At 42.2% G+C, this 19,219-nt stretch overlaps 1 protein-coding gene across 1 annotated transcript in view; it reads left to right on the top strand.

The window, feature by feature from the left end:
* The window catches only part of CACNA2D3 (calcium voltage-gated channel auxiliary subunit alpha2delta 3), a 1,102,401-nt gene that overhangs the window by 588,151 nt on the left and 495,031 nt on the right, over positions 1-19,219 (top strand). Inside the window, exon 11 of the mRNA XM_060238809.1 lies at positions 3,142-3,255. Within this exon, the coding sequence (XP_060094792.1) occupies positions 3,142-3,255 (114 nt within the window). The remainder of the gene's footprint in view (positions 1-3,141; positions 3,256-19,219) is intronic.

Raw genomic sequence — 19,219 nt, 5'->3', positions numbered from 1 at the left:
ATTTATATACCTAATAACATTAAAGATTTATATCAATGTAATTTTTAAGGCTACAAGATGAGATAAAAAACTCATTAAAAATGGACTTCCAAGGTGCTCTCTTGGAATGATAGACTAAGTTTACTGAAATCATATATACTACCAAGATTTTTGTTTTTATCCAGAGCTTTGGCTCTTTCTATCACTTCCAAACATTACACAATTGGCAAAATCTTCTCAATAGAGTAGAGTGGGGATGACATCATCAGAAATTCCCCCCTCTCACTGCTGTGTGAACTTTTCCTCCATTGCTGAACCAAACCACACAAGAGATATGGTATGATTTCTTCTAGTTTGGTGTAGTGGTTAAGTGTGTGGACTCTTATCTGGGAGAACCGGGTTTGATTCCCCACTCCTCCACTTGCACCTGCTAGCCTGGCCTTGAGTCAGCCATAGCTCTGGCAGAGGTTGTCCTTGAAAGGGCAGCTGCTGTGAGAACCCTCTCTAGTCCCACCCACCTCACAGGGTGTCTGTTGTGGAGGAGGAAGGTAAAGGAGATTGTGAGCCACTGTGAGATTCTTCGGTGTGGAGGGCGGGATATAAATCTAATATCTTCTTCTTCTTCTTCTAGTTGCCCTCAAACTGTATTCTGTGCAATATCCCACTCTTTTGCCAAGGGTAGCTTTTTAGGGGGCATAGGATGCTGCAGGAGAAGTGAAGAGGGATGAATGAACCATAGAGTGAATTTAGTCTGTTCAGTGTTCAGAGAATCCAACCCTTTGCTTTTAAACTTTCTGCAGTCACAGATTTGTTCTATAATATATTGTACATAGTATACTTTAACAAGGATTTAACTATTTTTCACTTTATCTACAATATGTGGCAAATAGGTGTTAGAAACCTTTCATTTTGAATTACAGGGTAGTACAGTCTCTTTCCTGTACATATGTGCTATTTAAATATTAGTAGTCTACTGAGTATCACTTTCATAGGTTATAGTAATTAAACTCAATGAATTGTCTCATACAGTTACCTGTATTTCAGTTTTTCTTTTTGCTTAGCTTGTTCAAAAGTTAGTGTTTGTTAGTGCTAATTTTGTCCCAATTCTTCCCAGCCTCGATTTATGCAATTGCTGTAAGAATTCAGAAGTGCTTGGTTCAGCAGTCAATGTCTACCGTATCATGCTAAAACTGGAATTATCTCTTTCGGTGATAAATGTGATCTCTGCTGTGATTATCTTCATAAAAAAAAAGACTTAACCAATTAAATAAAATTCTGTGACATTTCAAAGACTGTTAATCACAACTAAGTACTCCAAATGTCAGGATGCATCAAAATGTTCAATGCTAACTGATGAATCACTGAGCTAATTGTAGTTCATCATAAGGTCTTTGTCATTATTATTATTATTATTAAAAAGACTTTCATCACTCCTGCTACTCAATAGTTTTTTTTAAGTTCTAGACACATAGGAGATATTACTCATCAAAGCATTTATTAAAAAAAGAATACTGTAGATTATACTGCAGAATATGAGAACTTCAGATAGCATAAAGCAATGTTTTAATATAAATAGATCAAGATGGTCCATCTCCATGATATTTTAACACTGTTTCTTTTATCTTCCTTGGTTTTAATTAAATAAGAACAACAATCACCTTCAAGTGAGCAAGCCTACATTTACTAAGGCATGTTCTGTGCTTTTATTAGTGACATGGGCAGACTTCATCTAGGCAAAGCCCCGGTGAATATTCTAGTTTGTCTGCTTCCTGTGATTGTCCTGTTATAATTCAGATTGTCAATTTCCCTTTCTCATTTTTTATAATGAAAAAAAAGTGAGAACATAAAATAGAACAAACAAACAAAAATCTTATTCTAATGAAATCTTTTGATTATCTCAGTACTCAATGAATAAATGCTACTTGTCTTCTGATTAAATAGGGAATGAAAATCATTACTGAAATGTAAGTTTGTCCATTTATAACAATCTGAAGACTTCAAGTAGATTTTGGGCTGGTTTCTAGGGTCTAATCTAAACTGTTATTAGACCCTAGAAGCCAGCCTAAAATCCCAGCAATCAAGAAATTACTACTTGAAGTCTTCAGCTTGTTATAAATGGACAGACTTACATTTCAGCAATGATTTTAATTCCATTTAATTAGAAGAAAAGTAGCATTCATTCAAATGTTTAATATTAGTCAAAAGGCTTAATATTAGTAGCCTTGTAGGAGTTTGATTATTGCCTTTAACAAAGTTCAATAAAATAAACGAAGGATTCAAATCTACTATCATACTGCAGATAGTGGAAGTGAACGAGATAACGTGAAGGCAAGATTGTTGGACAAATGGGAAACCCCCATAAATGATAAAAGTCAGCACAAGCAGTAGCGTATTTCCAATATTTAAATCAGTGAGTATTAAACATTATGTTAAATCATGGAAGTGTTAATATAACATTGATACAAGGTCTTATATTAGGCTTCTCTAATAGGATAAAAGTACTTTGATAGTACTATAAATCTTAGAACGAATTGCTTGCATGTGGCAAAAAATTTGAAACATCATAAAATGAAGCATTTTATTCCACTAGGAGAAATTCAGAATAAAAAATCTTATTTCCTTGGAGGTTGTGATGAGGCATTCCCCTTCTCTTATATCAGTTTTACTGATGGTATTATATAAAGATAAGGTAGAGACTTAAATATATGATCAAATAATAGCACACCTTTACATTTTTTGAAAAACCTAATGGAGTAAATATGGTATATCATATGTTATTTTGTATGTATATGCAAACATGACAATCACAAGAAGCAATAGTAGTTTTTATTCTGTGGATACTTTGCAGTAACTCCTTCTGTTTTAAAAAGGTACATATTTCTTGCCCTGTAATAATGCTACATTCCATAAGTACTTTTCATTGTTTGTTCAGATTTTCAATGAGAATAGTTAAGAAAGCAATACTTAGAATCCTGGGTGCTTTCCACTTGAACTTGTCATGACTTTGATTAAAGTACAGAATACCTGATGTGCATCCTATGCCTGATAAAAGAGCAAAAGGGGGAAGGCTGTATTAAAACAACTCTTTCCTAGATACTCTTTCCTAGAGTATTTTGGTATGTATCTCAGAACTTAAAATAACTTTTGCCTCCTACTTTCCAGTTCAATCACACAGGACAAGGGAGTATTTGCAGTCAAGCCATAATGTTGATTACTGATGGTGCTGTGGACACTTATGATGCAACATTTGCCAAATATAACTGGCCAGATAGGAAGGTAAGTAGATGATAATATCTATAATAAAATATAACTTTATATATATAACTATTTAAACTGATATTTCTCTAATGGCAGAAACTAAAGACATTTTCCCACAGAGCTTACCTCGGAGCAACGTCCTTCTTCACCGCGCAGTGTCTGCGTGGATTTCCCACCAACTACTCCGCATAACCAGGAAGTGCCAGACCTTTTGCGTCACAGATGTAAACCACTAAAAACCAGTTTACGTTAGCGATGCAAAAGCTGCAGCTCTTCCTGGTTATGCAGAGCAGTTGGTGGGAAATCCGTGCAGACGCTGCGTGGTGAAGAGGGACGTCGCTCCGAGGTAAGCTCTGTGGGAAAACGCCCTAAGCTGATAGAGATATACTCTAGAACAAAGCTTGATTATGTCCTTGAAATGGTTAAACGAATGTTCTGGGATTGTTCAGAACTTTCTATCCTGATTGATATGGTGTCATAATAGCATGATGGTTTACTTCTTGCTTTAAGAAGCAAGATATCTTTGAATTTTAGGGCAAAGAGTTGCACAGTTGTATTCTTTATTCAATTTTTATCCTGGATTCCCCACCAGGCAGAGCTCAGGGCAGCTGTAGAAAAGTGTAAGAGTTCAGTAGCACCTTAAAGATTAACAGAATTTGTGGTAGGGTATAAGCTTTGGGGAGTCACTTCTTACTTCTTCAGATACGACTAGAATGTGAGTCCATTTGTCCTGTGTATTGGAAAGTGGAGTGACTTCAGATACCAAATGATATTTTCAGGAAAATGACAATAGAAGGTAAGATTGGATTAGGTGTGATATGCAGAAAGGTAGTAGGCATTGGTAATGAGACAGGAAATCTAGGTCTCAGTTCAGTCCAGGACTCCAGGAGGATGCATTGCTTTGAGCTTCGCTGTCAGTTGCAATTCAGCAAGATCTCTTCCTTTGCAATTTTCTTTGTAAGAGAACCACCACATATAGGTCAGCAACTGAATGTCCTGGAGGGTTAAAATGCAGAATGATTTCTTTGGATTCCCCCTCCACACCTTATGCTGCCACTCAACTCCTTCCTGCCCACCCACACCATAGTCGTTCTGCCCATTCAGTCGCTCAACTCCTCTTTCCCCCCCTTCATTGGCATGCAGCCTCTATGCCATGAGAGTTTAGTGGTAGGAAGTTGGTGAATCGGCAAGTTCTTGGGGCACAGATCTGCAAGGCTATTTCCTTGTGCTGAGTTTATTTGATGCATGGACTTGTGAACTGGATAAACACATATACATTTTGTTCTGGGTTGCTTGTTTTTTGGACATGATTTCACACTACCTGAGTTGCCAGTCCTGGACCAGAGAATCACATCAAGGCCATGCTTCAGCCATTCCAGGCCTCCTGCAGTTCCAGTATGATCTGTAAGAAACACACCTCATAGAGACCCCCCCCCCCCCACAGCATGCACATGTACCAATGCTCACTTTCAGTGGGCATCTGCATCCAGACAAGAGTTTGCTGGTTTGATGGATTCGTGTTAATGTGCAGATCCTAAATGCAGAATATGATGATAGATTGGCATATGGGCACTTGGATAATTGTAAATGAGGAGCAGCTGCTGCCCTTTGCATCACAATGAGTCTTACCCATGCCCCAAGAAGTTGCCAAAAGCAAACATCCAAGAGGCAGCTGATTCACTGACATCCTGTCACTAAACTCTCATGGCAAAAGGGAAAGACTGGAGATTTAAACTCCTGATCAGCATACTTTCATGCGGCTAAATAAAAAAAAAAATAAAACGATGGGGGAAACCTCCCAAAATGGAGGTTGCATGCCAATGGAGTGAGAATGCAAGGGTGCATGTGCCTATGCTGAATAGTGAAAATTCAGTTGCCATTACTGCACAGCTATGATAGACCCATTGCTTGAAGAATAAAAAGGGCACACCCCCTTCACATTTTACAAGTGACGCCCTGCAGCAGGTTAAAAAAAAAGCTGGTTTTGGGTTACTGATAGGGCTGCCAGGCTCCCAGGCCAGGAGGGGGTTCTCCCACTCGGGAGGTCCCCAACCCACTGGTCTGTATTGGACTGGCAGGGGGATCCCTTCCCAATGTCACCGGCACAATGACATCAGTTGCAAGTGACATCATTGTGCCAGTGACATCGCGTTCTAGCCCTTTTAGGAGCTTCTGGGAAAACTCTATGGTTTTCTTGGATGATCTAGCAATTTGGGAGGTACCATAGAGTTTCCTTCCCAAATTGCTAGAGTGTCTGGGAAAACCAGAGTTTTTCTGGAAGCTCCTAGAATGGCCGGTGCATGAATTACGATGATGTCATCATGTCGGTGACGTTGGGAGGGGATTCCCCCACCAGCCCAATGTGGCTGGTGTTTTGGGGACCTCCCAAGTGGGAGAACTCCTGCCTGGCCTGGAAGCTTGGCAGCCCTATCTGTAACTGGAGACCTCGGGGGACTTGGCAACCCTAGTTACAGAAGTGGAAGAAATAATGGTGCAAAACAAAAGCACAAAATGCAAATAAAGGATCTTGAATCAACTAGGGTTTGTGGAATCTTTCGGGATCAAGTGCCGTGTTCTACTGGAGAACACGGCACTTGATCCCGAAGGATTCTACTAACCCTAATGATGTTACCAGCCGTGAAAACCTGAAATGCTTGAATCAACTGCTTTGAAAGTCTGTGGTAAGCTGAACATGTGTAATAGCCCTTCATGTGACTGCTTCATACTTCTATTTTTAATTCCTATTTTACATAGGCAGCTGGAAATGATCCACAAAGGGGCATTCTACTTTCCTTCTCTCCCATCTATTTGAATACTCTCTTCCTTTCCCTTTTCCAGTTAGCATAAGTTGCAGTTCAGGTTTACTTCTAAACTGGTAGAATAACAATTATTGCTAACTGTAGATTGACTCCAAAGCAGTTTCTAATTCTGGCTTCAGTTTCTGGTATCTGTGATTATATTAGCTTAGTAGTAATGCTAACCACTTACGGTACTTCAAACCACAGGTAGGAGGAGCCTAAAGGGAGAGCAGCCTTGATTACTAAACATGGGCTGACAATTGAGCAACTTGATGTTGCAGCTAGACCTTTATTTGTCATCATTAATATCCTTATGAAGAACAAGAAAGTATAGGAAGAAAACATGGCTGCATTCACTATATTTCCTTGAGAAGTGTTCTTTTGCTTGCTTTTATAGTAAGCGATGAACATTGTGAGAATTGAGAGCATTTTGATATCATGCATATTAATAACTGTTATAAAATCCACAGAATTTTGTTCTAAATTTCAAGGCCATTCAAATGGCTTGCATAGTGCTATTGAAAAAAAAAACAGGCAGTTTTTTTCCACTTTGTGGCACCATTCAGTCACAATTTAACACGATGCTGAGTTGTGTTGTGTCTACTGGAAAGCACTTTTCTATACAGACGCTGGAATAATTGGTTTATGAATAGTGCACAGAGTTTGATTTTATGGTGATTGTGGGGTCCTTTGAAAGATGGGCTAGGTCTTGTTAAATTAAAATGGATAAATGGTCATATACTAGTCACTGACAATTGCTGTGAATTAATTTATTTTGATGTAATTAAAAAGCTTCCTTGCCTCTTATGGATACAGAACACAGAATATGGGATGATACTTAAAGAAGTATCATTGTTAGCATTTGCACATGTTCTGCTTGATTAGTTGCATTAGATCAGGGGTGTCAAATTTGTGGCCCACGGGATGGATGAGACCCACAAACAGCTCACTGTTATCTGCTTCCTTTCCCCTCACTTGCTTCATTCTCGCTTCCTTCTGTTTGTATTGCCAGGCTCTCTCCATCACACAGGAGCTACAGAAAAAGGGCTGTATTTTCTCAATTGGCTGAGGCTTCTCCCTTGGGAGGAAGCGGGGGGAGGGAGGACTTGCTTTAGCCTCCATATGGCCCTGATCAGCAGATTTAACTATCTGCAGTGTGACCATACATGGCTAGTAGTATATAGATACAGATAATGTTCAGAATGAGGCTTTGCTTTCTGTCTAATGGGTTCTGGCTAGTCTTTCAATTAGCAGTACAACAGTGTAGGGCCAGCTTACAGATAGTTGTGAATGCTTTCCATGTATGAAAAATGTGTTGGTGATTGATACTGTGTCAGCCTCCCCTGTCTGAATGCAGATTACTTGACCATTTTTCAGCCACTGCATTAGTTTTAAGATGTATTTTGGGTTCCTGTTTGTTCATCTTTGGTTCTCATCACAGCATTCAGAGATGCTGATGTGTGAAACTGAGGTCATTTTCGCACTCACCTCCAGCCGGCGCGACCCCCCTCTTCACCGCGCAGGATCTGCGCGGATTTCGCACTAAATGCCGCGGAGCAGCCTTTTGCGCCGGAAACTCCCGTCGCAAAAGCCGCGCAAACGCCAAACTGCTTTTTGGCGATTTACGTTTGAGCGGCTTTTGCGCCGGGAGTTTCCGGCGCAAAAGGCTGCTCCGCGGCATTTAGTGCGAAATCCGCGCAGATCCTGCGCGGTGAAGAGGGGGATCGCGCCAGCTGGAGGTGAGTGCGAAAACGACCTGAGTGTCATACCTACATTTAGAAATAAGTAATCTACTATGTTACATTATAGTGGTGGAAAGTGCTATCAGGTCGTAGCTGACTTATGGTGACCCCATAGGGTTTTCAAGGCAACAGATGAACAGTGGTGGTTTGTCATTGCTTGCCTCTATGTTGCAAACCTGGACTTCCTTGTTGGTCTCCCCTCCAAGTAGTAACCAGGCTCAAACCTGCTTAGCTTCTGAGATATTAGAGATCAGGTGAGCCTGGGGCATCAAGGTAGGGTACCATATTACATAATAAATCAGTAAAGAATTACTTATCTTATTTCATTAGATTTGTGCCCCACCCTCCCCTTACAGGCTCAGAGGGGCTAACAACATTTTAAAATCAACAATACAGTTTAAAAAAACCCAATATAATAAAACAGCAATATACAGAACTACAAGCTAGTCATCCAAGATTTGTTTAACACCATTACTGTTTATTATGTTGGCGCTCAGATGTCAGAATCATGAAAAATCTCGTTAGCCTTCATATATTGCTGGTAATGCACATGCATAACTGCCTCTAGTTTTTTCTTGGCCCTATCTGTACATTTAACAGTAACCAAGTTCAGAATTCTTGCGAGTTGTAATGAAATTAGAAAATATTATTTGCCTTAAGCCTTAAGAATGGTCTTCCCCACGTGTTGCTTGGTTAATGATATAATTATACCATATTTGTATGACAGCTGAAACATCTTCACACATGCAGAGAGAGGCAGCCTAGATAATTATAACTGACAAATGTCTTTACTTGCTAGTGATGCTGTTGGCAGTTATTCATTTAATCCTTAAAAACTATAAAATATGTGAAGCGAAACCAGAGTATTGGGTTTACTCCGATGGATACACAGTACATATGTCACAGTCTTTTTTCTGGCTGGAATCAGGGTTTTTTTTCTGGAGACCATGGTGGAACTGAGTTCCAGAACCTCTTTGTGGAAACAAAATTCTCCAAAAAAATGTTTAAAAGGTCATGAGAGGCACCCATGTGTATCTTCTTCATTTCCCTCTTGAGAGTTCTGGGACTTTTTTTTCTAGAAAAAAAAAGCCTTCTGGAACTATGCAGCTCACATTTACAATTGTCATCCTGCCTTCTAAAGAAGAAAACGAAGAACTACATTAGTAAGTGCCCTTAAGTCGCAACCAACTCATGGTGATCCCAGCAAAGGGCTCTTAAGGTGAGTGAGAAGAAGAGGACTGATTCCTGACTTGCCTTGTTCCGGTCTTGTTGCTCCTTTTCCCGTGGGGCTTCTGGATTTCACACAAGCTGTCCCGGGGCGGTGAGTTGCTCCACCTCTCTTCAAGTTCCCTCTACAGCAGGCAAGATCCTCTGAAAACCAGTCTCTGCCTGCCATGGAGGAAACCGAGGCAAGGCAACTCAATGCCCTGGAGCAGCTTGTGCAAAATCCAGAAGTGCTGTGGGAAAAGCAGCCATGAGACTGGAACAAGGTGGGTGGGGAATCGGTTGAGGTGTATAAGGGTAACATATTCTGCAGAGAGGGGTGGGTAGGCAGGAACACCTAAGCCTTGGGTCACTCATGAGCCCTAGACTACCTTTAATACCTAGTCTTATAGTCCCTGTAAACTGAGGAGGAAGATGATGCTGTGTGAACCCATCCAGCATCATTGCTTGATCTGTATGTATACCTTTGTCATGAATCTTATGTGGCACATGTAAACATCTTTGTGCCTAGGGATCACACAGCAATTTCAGCAGTTTGGTTAGTTTTATGAAAAACACAGACAGAGGCTTGCTTACTATAAAATGCTTTAATTCACATTAACAGACTTAATCCAGTGGTATACAAGAATACATTTAGAATGCTTTTCAAAAGTAAAAGGCCAATGTATAGGTCTCCTACCCCCTTTCCCACAAGAATGTATAGGTCTCCTACCCCCTTTCCCACAAACGTATTTGGCAAAATGGATAACTGGACCATGACAAAACTGTACTGACAATTTGTCTATTTCCTGTAGGAGGAGATTAAAAGCATTCCCTAGAATTTTAACCAATTCTGCCTAGTTCAGCAACATGCTGATGCTGCACACAGGGAACATTACGAACAGCAAATTGAATGGCCTCACTACACTATTGTCTTGGTGTTATTAAATTGATTTTTTGTTCTAAGGAGGCTGAACTATTTTAAAGATGAATGTTATTATTGGTGTGTGGTTTATTATTAGGTACCTCAAGAACAAAAGAAAGACTCCAGATATTTCACAGGGCATTATAAGTTGCAATACAATTGAGTATGGTTATCTGTCTTCAAAGGACTTTCTTGCAACATGATGAATTTTCTTTGCTGTAATGCTGAACAAAATCTCTCCTTTCCCTCCCCCCTGCTTTGGAAGCAGCCATAACTCCTAAATGTAGCACCTACTTTGAAGGTCCCAGCTTTTAGTCCCTGCAGCTCCATTTGGAAAGGGTCATTACAAGTAATGAGTCTGGTAAACAGCTCTGATCCAAAATGGGGGATTATTACTCATTTATTTGTTTAAAAATATTGTTTTTCCACAAAAAGGCTAACAGTGCAACAGCAAACTGCAAGGATGCCCAAACATCACATCAGTTCATCAAGGTAAAACAGCTCACAAAGCTGAAAATACAGAGTTTAAAGTGCAACTAGATCTGTCAAAACAGCTACCTTTTTACCAAATGATAACCTCTGAAATAAAACCATTCTACACACCTTCCTGAATGCGGCAAATAAAGGTACTCTTCTCACCCACTCTGGCAAACCATTTCAGATGACTGAACCTACCAACAGTTGCCGTATGGATAGTCCTAAAAGAGGGCACCAACAGGAGAAGACTGTATTACAGACATTCTGTAGAGGATATTTACTATTTGTTGGTGGATTTTTCAACCTTTTAGTTACCTTTACTTCATTCATTTATCTATATTCCCAATGAGACTCAAGATGAAGTTGCAAGATATAGTACAACTCTGTCTCATGTTCTTCTGTGCTGTAGAGCAGGGGTGTTAAATGTGTGGCCCTGCCCAGGGCTTAAATCCATCCACAGCTCTCTTCTCTTCCCCTTTCCCAGTCCAGCTTCTGTCTCTGCTTGTCTTTGCCCTTCCAAGCTGCCAGAGAGTGGAAAGGGTGGGGATGCCGAATTTCCCTTGTCTTTGCTTCATTCAGTTACTGGAAGCTGTAATGCATACCCTTGCGTGGCAACCCGAATTTATTGAACTACTGATTCTAAGTTATACAAAATTACAACACTTTCTGTTAAGGCTTTTAGTTTACACTTGGCCAACTCAAAGTAGTTGTAACATTAGGTTGGTCAATGGGATACTGTGACTTCCTGTTGTATTTTACATGCCATCTTTGCACCCAAACATCAATGCATACAAAGTAATAAACCTTTGTTAAATAAATCTGCAAAAAGGTAATTACTGCAACTTAGGCCCTGGAACCAATTACACATTATTAAAGTTACTTCCCACATTCACATCCAAAGCGCTTGTCCACCATTTAACATCTCAGCAAAAATGTTAAACATGTAAAACAATCACTCGCTGGCAAAAAATGCTAAACCTGTATATTTTGGTATTGCAAATACACTTATGCATGAGCAAGCAAAGGAATTCACAGAGAGAATCTACAGCTGCAGAATCCCAAAAACGATTTTCAGAAAAATTGTTGTCATTAAAAACTGTTTTAAAATATACACTTCTTGTTGTAGACATCTATCGTACACACAACTATAAACATTGTTCCCTATGTCAACAAGGGAGAGGAAACATACAATTGATTAATGAAAAATCTGGACATTTCCTTCCCAGTAGATATTAAAGGCAATATCTATAGTCAGACATTATACTGCAAAGACTCATTTTAAAGACTAGATCACTGTCTCCACAGAGTTTTTTTTAAAAGCCTAAAATTCAAAACTAGATCTGTTAAGTTCATCAGAGTGCTTTTGTAAAACACAATGATGATCCTGTACTTCTTTTTAAAAAGTACCCATTAACTGCAATACCCATGAAGCAAAGATCTGGAGTTATCTGGAATTTTTGGCATCTCTTTTATTACACTAAAATAGAGGTGATTTTAGAATGTACATTATTGCAGTCTCCCATATGAAGTATGGGAGTTTGTTGCATTATACAGTTCAGTTTTCACAAATGCACAATACTGGTGGATGAACAATGCCTCTTACCAGGAATACTGGGTGTAGGCTCTGGGGTTACCAGCTGCATCCAACATAGATTATTTTTAAGTAAAAATCTCTCATTGGCACTGGAAGAGTGGGAGGGATAAGCCTCTGAACAGTCACCTCCCCCCCATCCATCCACCCACTGTTAATGCAGCACAGAACCTAAGCAGGGGTGCTCTCCTTTTCCTCCTCATGAGCCAGACTCATATCTGATGCAAAAGCCCCTCTCCCAAAATGCACACAGTGGCTGCCTTAGGGTGGGCTCCTGTGAGATGAGGTCAGTCCCAGATGCAAAGCAGCCACGTTCCCCAGCCAAGAAGCACAGCCCCCAGCTTGCTCCTTCCCTCCTCTGTGGTATTGGCCACTGGCCTCTGCCTACCCCTTGCAGCTCCCTCCTCTTAGTTGGGGGGAGAGGAGAGGCCTCTGTCCTGCTGCTTTCAAACAGAGTGAACAGGTTCCACTGCTGCTGCTGGCCCCAGAGGAGAGAAGGGGTGCTGCCAGTCACTCAGTGAGGGCTACCTGAATGCCCAATGGTGCCTGTGGTGTTCCAGGCCCTGCTGCCTGCTCCATCATTACCCAGAAGCTGTCTGTGTGCGCATGTTCACTGCAGGTTCTGGCGAAGATGTGTGCTGCTGCTGCTGGCTCTTTCTGCCGCTTTTGTGCAGGTGCAGCCCAGTGTTGCAGTACACAGTTTAGGTGGAAGCTCTGTGGGCCAGTGGCAGTGTGATGTCTATGAGTCACATGGGGAGCATCCAGTTTGGCACCCCCAAAGGCCAGTGCCCTAGGTAGTCACTTATCTTGCCTAGTGGCAGGGCTGGCCCTGCATCTAAGAAACTATTCTAGGACTTGATATATCCATTCTGTTTGCCCATCCATTTCTGGATGGTGTGCTGAACTCATTCTCTGTTCCAGGCCTAATAGTTTCAAAAACTCCTTCCAGAATTTAGCCATAAACTGGGACCCCCAATCTGAGATTATTTTGGCAGGGGAGGAGTGTAGCTGAACCATGTGTTGCATAAACAGTTGAGCCAGTTTCTTAGCTGACAGTATTTGTGTGCATGGCGCAAAGTAAGCCTGCTTTGAAAATAAATCTATAATTTCAAAAATCACTGTTTTCTCTTTTCTTGGAGTTAGTCTGTTATAAAATCCATGGAGATGCAGACTATGGGTGGGGGTGGGGATTCCAAAGGGTTCAACAGCCCTGGCAGCTTTCCCCTTTTCTTCTTGCCCATTAAGCACATTTGGCAGACAGCAACATACTGTGAAATATCTTTCATCATGCCCGATCACCAGAACTGTCTTTGTGTCAATTGCAGCATTTTGACAAAGCCTATGTGTCCAGCCAGCTGACTCATGACAGAGCCACATGACCTTCCCCCTCACCAGTGCAGGCACATACATTTTCTCCCCTCTGTAGAAGAACCCATCTTTCCGTTCAGTGAGTGATTCTTTAAAGTCCATGTCACCCTGTTTAACTAACACCTCTTTGATAGTTTCAGGCCATGAGTTGGAGGAGGAATTATCGCTTTCTCTGGCTTTGCTCTGTGTAAGTACTGTCTCCCAACTAGGCTGGTGTAAATAAACAGTCAATTACCTCCTCCCTTTTGCTTTTGTGTTGCAGGCGGTGGAATAGATATTCCAGGAAGTTAGCCTTTCTAGGGAGGTGCTTGAGGGTGAATTAGAACTTGGAGAAAAATGTCACCCACTGGAACTGTTTTGCGCCTAGTTTGCAGGGAGTGCGAAACAACTCTAGATTTCTATGGTTTATCCACACTTCAAACTGAATCCTAGCCCCCTCTAGCCAGTGGTGCCATGCTTCGAGTTCCAGTTTGACTGCAGCAGCTTTTTTGTCTCAAACTGACCAGTGCCTTTTAGTTTCAGAGAATTTACAAGAGACATAGGCACAGGCGTGCAATTTCTCCTTTGGACCCTCTTGTAAAATTACCCCTCCCATCACCACATCAGATACATCAACTTCCACAATTATTATTTTTTTCTCATTGGGGTGTTGCAATACTGGTTCTTGCACAGGGGACTACCTTTACCTTTTTACTTTAATACTGGTTCTGAGGTGAACAATGTTTTTAAGTGGTCAAAAGCCCTTTGGAACCCTGCATTCCAGTGTAGTTTAGCCCATGGCTTGGACCTCTCTGGCCCCTTCCCTTTTGTTTTTGACAAGTCTCTTAGAGGCAACACTGTTTGTGCAAAGTTTTTTTTTTAATGAAGGGCCAATAGAAATTGGCAAACCTGAGAAATGACTTGAGTTGGTTTTGGGTCTTGGGGGGTTCCCAGCCGAGAACATCTTGCACCTTAGCTGGGTCCATCCCCAACCATTTTCAAGACACCCAGGGTGCGGTCACACTTACATTAAATCCATCAGCAACCCATCTTTAAAGCGCCGTTATTTCGTATCTCAGATAATCCGCCGCATCCTGTTTCCCGATCAGACAGCATGGAGTTCCGATGCCATGCCGTATTGATCCCGTCCCCTGCTCGATCACACAGCTCTACCGGAACTTCTTTCAGATGGCGGCAATCCGGATAAGCGCAGGCGCAGTGCTGGGCGGGTTCTCTATTTGCGCAGGCGCACTGATGCGTGCTGCAGTGGGTCCGCGTTTGCAATAGCGGGGTTTCCAACTATTTAAACCTTTTTTTTTTGTTTCCCCGGCTGCTCTATCGATATATCGATATATCAGCAGGCCCTTTCATGTGGTCTGCTTCGAACCGAGGGCGGGACGTCAGATGTGGTCGAGCGATTCTTTCTGAGAACATTTTTTCTAATTATGCCCCCGAGCTTTTGGTGGCCCCAAAGTATTAATCAGAGAGCCCTTTGAGGCTGGGGCTTGATCTGGACGAGGAGGAGGAGGTGGCTGCAGAGCGCGCTGCCCGGCGGCCTCACGGAAAACCGCAACTCCCCAGTCATCCATTCAGCCCACGGACAACGGGCAGTTGGAAGGAGAGCTCGTCGCCGGGATGCACAGGGCCCCACTGGGGAAGCACTGCAGAGCGCGGCTAGAGCTGTCCTCACATCCCCGCCCCTTCCAGGTAGATGATTTCGGTTCTTGATCCCAAATAGTCTACCTGGGAGTAAACTCTCCTTGGCTTCCGCGGCAGCAGAGAGGAAGGGCAGGTACCTTCTGGCGTTTTTGCTTCAGAGGCGGTCCAATGAAGCCCCCCCCAACACCCCCCTGGTTTTACATCGTTCTCCTCGCCTCCATTTCAGCCCTGCCCCGAGGCAATCCCGGGAGAGCGGCACCGACCCAGTGGTACCCAGTGAGCTTCCACGGCAGAGGACTTGAGGTCCACAGTGGAACCTGAGCAGCCCAGCCACGGAGCGGGCTTGCTTCTAGGGAAGGGTCTACTCTTGGAGGTGACAGGCAGACGCGACGCATTCCCAAGGTCCTGCTACGAAAAGGTCCCGGGCAGTCCCACTTGGAAAGGGGCAGTAGGAGCGCTTTCGGGCCCGCTTCGAAGCGAGGCGTCGTGCCTTCAAAGGGCCACCGTTCCCAAGAGCACCCTCCGGTGGCTGGGCTGCAGACGGGAGGGATGCCTGCAACTTTGGTCGGGAAGAAGAACAAAGTAGGAGTCAAGCGGCACCAACATAGTTTTATTCCGAATGTAAGCTTTCGTATGCTCCTCGTATGACGAAGTGTGCTTCGAGGACACGAAAGCTTACGTTCTGAACAAACCTTTGTTGGTCTTAAGGGTGCAACGCGACTCCTGCTTTGTTCTACTGCTTCAGACCAACACGGCGGCCCACTTGGATCTTTGTTCTGGAAGCGGGGCTTTTGCCTCGGGTAACGCGGTACACGCCGGCACCCTTGAAAAAGAAATGGAGAAATAGCAACTCTCTCCGCCCGCCCCCCCCCTCCCCGCGCCCCTTTTCGACTTGTTGGGCGGCTTAGGGGAAAGTTTCGTTGCCCGTCTGGCTCATCTTGCCATGCTCGGGCTCGGCCTTTGGTGCCCACCGGCGCCCTGCTTCCAAAACGCTGCCCCTCCCCGCCCGCCCGCCGCGGCCTTTCGGCCTCTTGAGCCTCGCTGTCGGTTATTTACAAGAGGCAAAAGGAACTCCGAGAGCGGGAAGGAAGTAACAATTTGTCGAGCAATAGATCTTGTGTCTGTGGCCATTACTGATATTTCGATATATCGATATATCGCTATTACGCAATAAACTAAATATTAAAAAAAAAAAAGGCCGTTTCGGAAGGCCCCCTTCCTTCCTTCGATGGCGCAGTGATATGCATTTTGTTTGTGGCTGGAAGCAGGAGGCAGGAAGCGCTGTTGCGACTCAGCAACGATTGCCCGTTCAGATGCTCCAGAGCGCTCAGGAAGCGCTCAGGAAGCGTCTTGTTCCGGATTAAAAGCAGTAGCAAATTAATCCGCGAGCAAGGCGCATCAGCGTGGGACGGGCACGGGCTAAGCACGCTTCACAGATGTGGGCGTGTGAACGTCTGGGTAAAATCCGACATGCTTGCGGGCTCAACTCATGCCCGTAGCGGGGTTTTTTGGACGTCTGACCGCGGCCCCAGTAGCCCAAGATATCTAGCTGTTCCTGGTGAAAGTTGCACTTTGACAACTTGGCATACAGTTTGTTCTCGTAAAGGGTGCTAGGTACTTCCCTTACAAGCTTTATGTGCAAGAGGGGATCTTCCAAATAAATTAATACATCATCTAAATAAACTGCCACCTTCTTCTATAAAAATGTGTGCAGCACCTCGTTAATCAAGTTAATCTGAGGTTATTGAAGAAGATTCATTTGATAAATTTGTGAAGGTAAGAAACCTAGGGTTGATAGAAAAATCATGCAAGTATCTTGCATAAAAGGAGGCATAGTTATTCCTAATATAATGATATTATTATTATTATTATTATTATTATTATTATTATTATTATTATTATTATTATTATTATTATTATTATTATTATTATTATTATTATTATTATTATTATTATTGATGAATCGCCCTATCCTGGCTAGTGCCAGGCTCTGGGCGATGTACAATGTTAAAAAATACACATATATAAAATTAGTTACATTAAAATATTACAAATCCTGATGGTGTCTTTAAAGTGCTCTTATTCAGTCATTGCATCACATCAGGGGTGAGGGGATACCCCCAAGAGGGGGTGGAGAAAAAAAAAGGTGCCAGCACGGCAACCGTCACTGTCTTTTGGGTTTGGCAGAACAACTCTGCCTTACAGGCCCTGTGAAACTAAAAGCTCCCAGTTTTATCTATCTACATTACTGGTATCATTAGTGTATTGGTGTTGGAAAGGCAGCAATGATGGAATTGGAACAGAAAGGAATATTGATTCATTTAAATATATGGATTTGGCAGAATAAAAAAAAGAAGGTTGTGTTTGAATCCAATTAAAAAAGCATTATTTGAAACTTGGGACAGATGCTTTAATAGACTTGGGCTTAAGGACTCCCCTTGAAGCATTATGCATGCAGGATGTGTTAAGAACTGGGAACTAAGATGATTGATTTCAAGCAGGCCTTCTAAAGTTTATTCATCTCCAGGAAAAGGGGTACATTAATGTCATTTGATGGGTTGATAACAAAAACTGTAGAAGCAAGAATTTCTCTATTTTAGTATTTTCAGCTGAGGCATGATATTTAGTCCATATTAATTAATGCATTTAGATACTCGAATGGAGAGGCAAATCTGAGGATACTTAAATCTGTAGATTGGACCCATGAACAGATATTTTTAAAAATGTGAAAAATGCCCTAGGTTTGCAGAAAATTCAGAAAACTAAAACAAAAAAGTTGGGTTAACACCCCCCCCCACACACACACACACACACGCCAATGCAGTGCTTGTAGATTTAGGTTGGGTGTCTTTGGGCTAGTTACATGTTATCAGCCTAACTTACCTCACAGGACTGTTGTAAGGAGGGGGAAATGATGTAAGCTGTTTTCAGTCCACATTGTGAAGAAGGCGGGGTATATATGTAGTAAGTACATATAGCTGAAGAAGAGGGGCAACTAAAAGGTAAGTTGGTGGGTGGGAAGGTGAGAAGGAAGCAGGGGAAAATAGATAGTGTAGGGATACCTGTCTGGAGGTGCCTGTCTCAAGTCATAGTACTGGCAGCTATAGCCAAGGGACAACATCTATGATCCCTGCATCCTCCCCATGAAATGACCAAGAAAACTGAAGCTTTGGGGCAGTCAAAGGGAGGAACCACCCCTTCTCAAAGGGCAGGTGATTAGATGGGGTTTGGAAGAGAAGCTCTTCTCAGTGGTTCACTTGGATATCTTTTAGGTCCCTTCATATGGACTCTTTAACCCACTGTAACTTCTGAAGGCACATAGATTTTTTTTAAAAAAAGGTTTAACATGCCTAAAGGATAAAACAACAAAAAAAATTGGATCAAAGAGGCTTTGGAAAATGGAGTAGAATGATCACACAGCTCATGCATTTCTATGGCATGCCCAGGCAATCAGACACCCAGAAACCCACCATGGTGAGGTAGCCACTGCAATTTACCAGTGGCTGTTTAATCCATGTGGGAGTTGTTTTAGTGAGAGGTAGGGATGAGTGGGGCAGAGGAGCCAGATGTATGCATTTGATTGCGACCATTTAATCTAGAGTGGGTGGTGGCTATTGCAGGCCAAACTGCTCATGTGATCGCACTTATAGTGTCTTATAGTCCTTCCTCAGTAAACCAGCACATATGCGATTAATCTGAACATTACTGAGCAAGTTCTTGTAACTGGTATTAAAACATCAGAAAATATTCAAACATTATTTATTTCATACACTATTTGGGATAACACAAGAAATATGGAGAAGTTGTACTTTATTCCTACAGTCTTTCCTCTGTCCCACCCTAGGAGATAAGATATATAGAGAAATTCTGCTGCACGTTCTAGATATTTGTAGAATAAAAACCCTCCTTACAAGCTAGTGGAATTGTTTATACTTCTGGCTACTGGTCTGCAAAGGTTTTGCATTAAAATGTGTATTGCTTCTGCACAAAGACTGCAAAGAGCAGCAGTGAACCTGACACATTTTTTTCCACCCGTGAGCATAAAGTTCAGAGCAGCCTTTTCAATCTATAATAATAATAATAATAACTTTTTATTTCTATCCCTCCCTCCCCGCTGAGGCAGGCTCAGGGCGGCTTACAACATAAAATATATTATACATATATTATAAAGATATATATTATATATCTAGATATGAAACTGACAGCTGGTTTAAAATTACTTATCAGTTCCATGTGTATT

This window comes from Heteronotia binoei, chromosome 5 (assembly GCF_032191835.1).
Source record: "Heteronotia binoei isolate CCM8104 ecotype False Entrance Well chromosome 5, APGP_CSIRO_Hbin_v1, whole genome shotgun sequence".
Lineage (NCBI taxonomy): Eukaryota > Metazoa > Chordata > Lepidosauria > Squamata > Gekkonidae > Heteronotia > Heteronotia binoei.
The sequence above is the reverse complement of the archived record's forward strand: the minus strand, read 5'-3'. Positions and strand labels throughout refer to the sequence as shown.